Source organism: Sphaeroforma arctica, assembly GCF_001186125.1.
Source record: "Sphaeroforma arctica JP610 unplaced genomic scaffold supercont1.408, whole genome shotgun sequence".
Taxonomy (NCBI): Eukaryota; class Ichthyosporea; order Ichthyophonida; genus Sphaeroforma; species Sphaeroforma arctica.
Genome location: NW_014040150.1, coordinates 72971 through 76988, shown reverse-complemented (window position 1 = coordinate 76988; position 4018 = coordinate 72971). Strand labels below are relative to the sequence as shown.

The window sequence follows — 4018 nt, the reverse complement described above, 5'->3', positions numbered from 1 at the left end:
TGTGTGTGCGTGTTTGTGTGTGTGTGCGCGTGTTTGTGTGTGTTTGTGTGTGTTTGTGTGTGTTTGTGGGTGTTTGTGTGTGTTTGTGTGCGCGTGTGGGTGTATGTGTGTGTATGTGTGTGTGAGTGTGTGTCTGTGAGTGTATGTGTGTGTCTGTGTCTGTGTATGCGTTTGTGTGTGTGTGTGTGTCGCTTATAGAATGCATTGTATCTGTAACTCGGGGACAGTCAAGGCACTCCAGCCATAGAGGAAGTCGAAAGAGATCCCCAGCCCCCATCTTGCAATGTCTATATGATGTAACGCTGGTGGTATTGTTTAGCGGCTTCTTCTTCGCACATTTCTTCAGATTCTTCCTCCAGAGATAAGAAAGCTTCAAACGACCCTAGTGTGTCTCCGCCGGCGACAACAAAGCCCTTCGACTTCCGGACATTCCATTCGTCCTTAATTTCTTCCGAATCCAGCGAAGAGTGTGCATTGAACTCTTCAAGATCAGCATAATCGGCATCACTTTTCTTGTCGCTTGTACTAATGGAACGGTCATTAGTGGGAACATCTATGACCGTATGAATTGGTACTGTGTCGCCAATTCTCTTGGGGTGTTTAATGCTATTCACATAATCAGTGCCTTGAGAAGCGTCGCCGACCCTGAGCAAAAACTCTCTAATTGGATCATCTCGTGGGCCAAATTCTACGACAGAATGATACTCAGTTTCGGTCATTAGATGGCTTCTTTCTCCAATAGACGCGGCCGTGACATACGAAACTGCTAATCTTTTCGAGTTTAAAGTTGACGATGTTACCCAAGGCACAGGTGGCAGAGATCTTCTCGAGGCACTGATTATGTGAATAGCAGTAAACTCTCCAAGAGAATTGGCGACACACTACCTATTCATACGGTCATAGATGTTCCCACTAGTGACAGTTCCATCAGTAGAAGCGACAAGAAAAGTGGCACTGTTAATACGCATCCGATTTTGTCTGTTCGCAATTCATTTTTGCGCTGCTAGTGCCCCTGCGACAAAGGCCGGAGTTCATGACAGTTAAAATTGATTCGCTACTGTATGAGTGATTTCATTTTGAACTTTATCTTGCATTATATACTACTGATTTAGAATAGGAGGCTATGGTTTACCCCTCGCGAGAATATCCTATTCACATATATCACGGCCCTCTGGATAAGGGTCGCGACTCGCGAGTAGAAATTAGGTTTCGTCGTATGTAGCGGAAATCGTAAATTCAGCAGAATTGATAATGGTGTAAACTGTAAAGTATGATCGCATTGATCGGATAGGCGCTTTTAAAAGTTATGAGAAGAATAGTTGTTGATGCATACTTTGTTTGGCTAGGGTAACAAAAATGTTGTTCCCAGCTGATACATAGCTGGCTATTTTTCCAATCGAGGCGACCCAATGGTCAATCACCCAAAAGAAAACTTAAAAATGATTTTAGCACGTATTTATTTCTATTGGCCATTTGTTTTCTGCTCCATTTTTTTCACCTCTGTCTTTCACAGGGAAACAATGGGACATCCGGACATGGGTATGTATGCCGGTATGGTGCACAGATCTCAGAGTGTCAGACCAGTGGACGACATTGCACACTGGTGAGATCATTACTATCATCGCGATTCTGTTGACCTGCTGTAGGCACCACATCAGCGTATCTGACTATCTGTATCAATCATCGATATGCTCGGTATCTGATTCGTATTCAAATGCGCTCCATACATGTTCAGTTATTTATTATTATCTTCGCCAATTACAATATCTGTCTGTCGGTTCTTTTACGCGTGCGCGTGCTCAAATACTGTATTAGCTGCGGCCGCGGAAACTTATCGCAATCACTGAATCAATTGCAGCAGATTAGGTTCGGCACAAACTTATGTGTCCGACCGATTTCTTGTGTCACTTTCAGCCTAAAAAACCTTCCTTTTATAGTGGTAACAGGGGTGTCAAACTAGTCCTGGACCGCTTTTTGCTCTCCCACTTCAATTACAAGGGCTTGAGCCGCTCTTCCTCTGCCAGCTTGCCCTATCACTCGATAAATCTGTCTGTGTGTTGCTCGATGTAATTTTTGTAGATGTGTGTGCAAGATTTTATTAGTTACAAGATACACATCCGAAGTCAGGTGTTGAGCGGTGCTCTTTTCCGTGTGTAAGGAAACTCTCATACTGAGGGTCTATGTACATTCTCATACTGAGAGGCGGTGCATAAAGGGACACCCTCGTCCGTGTGTAAAAAGACTCTCCTACTGAAGGTCTATGTACCCTGAGGCTCCATGGAATGGGCCATTCTTACTGCTAAAGAGTAATACTTATTGCTGTCCAAGATTCGCGTCCCAAACCGGACTGTAGACAGCACACGTGTTTATCGGCATCAGCAGAGCGTGCATACCATGATATTGCTCCAAATTCCTCCAGTGTAGACGCTACACTCCACTCCTCTGAATAGCACACTGGTAGTATGCACAGGTGTAGGTTCCGCTTGATAGTCGAATGTACTCACAGAGTCTCACATTCTACTAGGTGCAAAGTTTCTATAGCAGAAGAAGCACTGACAGTGACCTTTTTCGAGGGCAATAACGGCTACTTTCACGTTGTGTACTAAACACTAGAATTCGTGTTTGAAGACTGGCGTCCGTAGGCGGCTTACATGTATGGCTGCGAGCGAGATTTGTTTTAGTAATGGCAGTACGCCACAAAAGATACGCAAGCCTCGAACAGGTGTATCTGCCATGCAAAGAAAGATTTTTCTCTGAATCATAGCGTCTTGTGGGAAGAGTGCTCTTACCTATTTCAACCTAGATGGAATAAGCACCATCACCTGACACCAGCACTATGAACGTAGAATCCACCAGCCGACGTGGTATATACGATGTCCAACCAACAAACCAACTATCCAGCCACTGAGAGGCAGCTATGTGCTACTCCCCTTTGACTTGAGCCGATTGACTGTGGCATCCTCCGAGAGCATGTTCTTGACAGCACCGTACACTACGAACGCCTCGATTGCCAACCCCAGTGCACGCCCCATTATCATTATGATCAGTACCGCTGTGATAGGATAAAATGCGCCGAAGTGAGAAAGCGTAACATGGGTCGAAGGACGCCAGGTGACCCGAGAAGCGTTAATTCTTCAATTAACAAAATTGAGATAAAAACCATTCGATTGGTACGTGGAAAAGTGTCATTCGGTATATAATTACACGTGTGTACTCAAAAATACTCTCTATAGGCAGTTGTGCGGAGTTGCACTCCGTCTGTATCAAATTCAGCCTGTTGCGGGAGTGCGCTCAACACTATACCTACACAGACTGATGTATACGGTGATTGTGAATAAAATAAGAACAGAATACATAGACATGCACGTCTAAAAGCATACACTCTCATGCATGCTAATAATGATCAATTGCGCAAAGCATAGACATGCGGGAGTATGAAGATCCGATATAAAAATCCGATACGAAAAAATGATGATAGTTGACAGACATGTCAGACATTCCTGATACAAAAACACATTATTTGAGAAATTCGTTCACTCGATTGCACCTGAAGTTCACAAGTCTCTAACGATATATAACACACATACATATGCTTAAATACGTGAGCTTGAATATTGTGCGAATAAGAAGTTCATCACAAAACTATGAGTAGATTGTTTGACTACTCAAATGCTTCTACTATACAAAATCGGTTCGTTACATCAATGACACACTCGAAATAATGATGATGCACCTCGAGTCCTCGGGTCACAGTTTGAACAAACATTCTGCTGCGCGACGAAACCACAGGGGCTTGAGATCAAACACTCTCTCGTATGCTACAACAATGATACCACTGAGACTTGAGATCAAACACTCTCTCATATGCTACAACAACGATACCACAGGGACTTGTGATCAAACACTCTCTCGTTTGCTACAACAATGATACCACAGGGACTTGAGATCAAACACTCTCTCGTATGCTACAACAATGATACCACAGGGACTTGAGATCAAACACTCTCTCGTTTGCTAC

The 4018-nt window shown here is 43.8% G+C and overlaps 2 protein-coding genes across 2 annotated transcripts in view; both read right to left on the bottom strand.

Annotated features, from left to right (window-relative positions):
- Positions 1–287: 287 nt before the first annotated feature.
- SARC_05976 (hypothetical protein) lies at positions 288–719 on the bottom strand (the record flags this gene model as incomplete). Its single annotated transcript, XM_014300146.1, has 1 exon — positions 288–719. The coding sequence occupies one exon, from the start codon at positions 717–719 to the stop codon at positions 288–290; it is 432 nt and encodes a 143-aa protein (XP_014155621.1).
- Positions 720–1715: 996 nt separating this feature from the next.
- The window catches only part of SARC_05975 (hypothetical protein), a 5157-nt gene continuing 2854 nt past the window's right edge, over positions 1716–4018 (bottom strand). Inside the window, exon 4 of the mRNA XM_014300145.1 lies at positions 1716–3052. Within this exon, the coding sequence (XP_014155620.1) occupies positions 2916–3052 (137 nt within the window). The 3' untranslated portion in view covers positions 1716–2915. The remainder of the gene's footprint in view (positions 3053–4018) is intronic.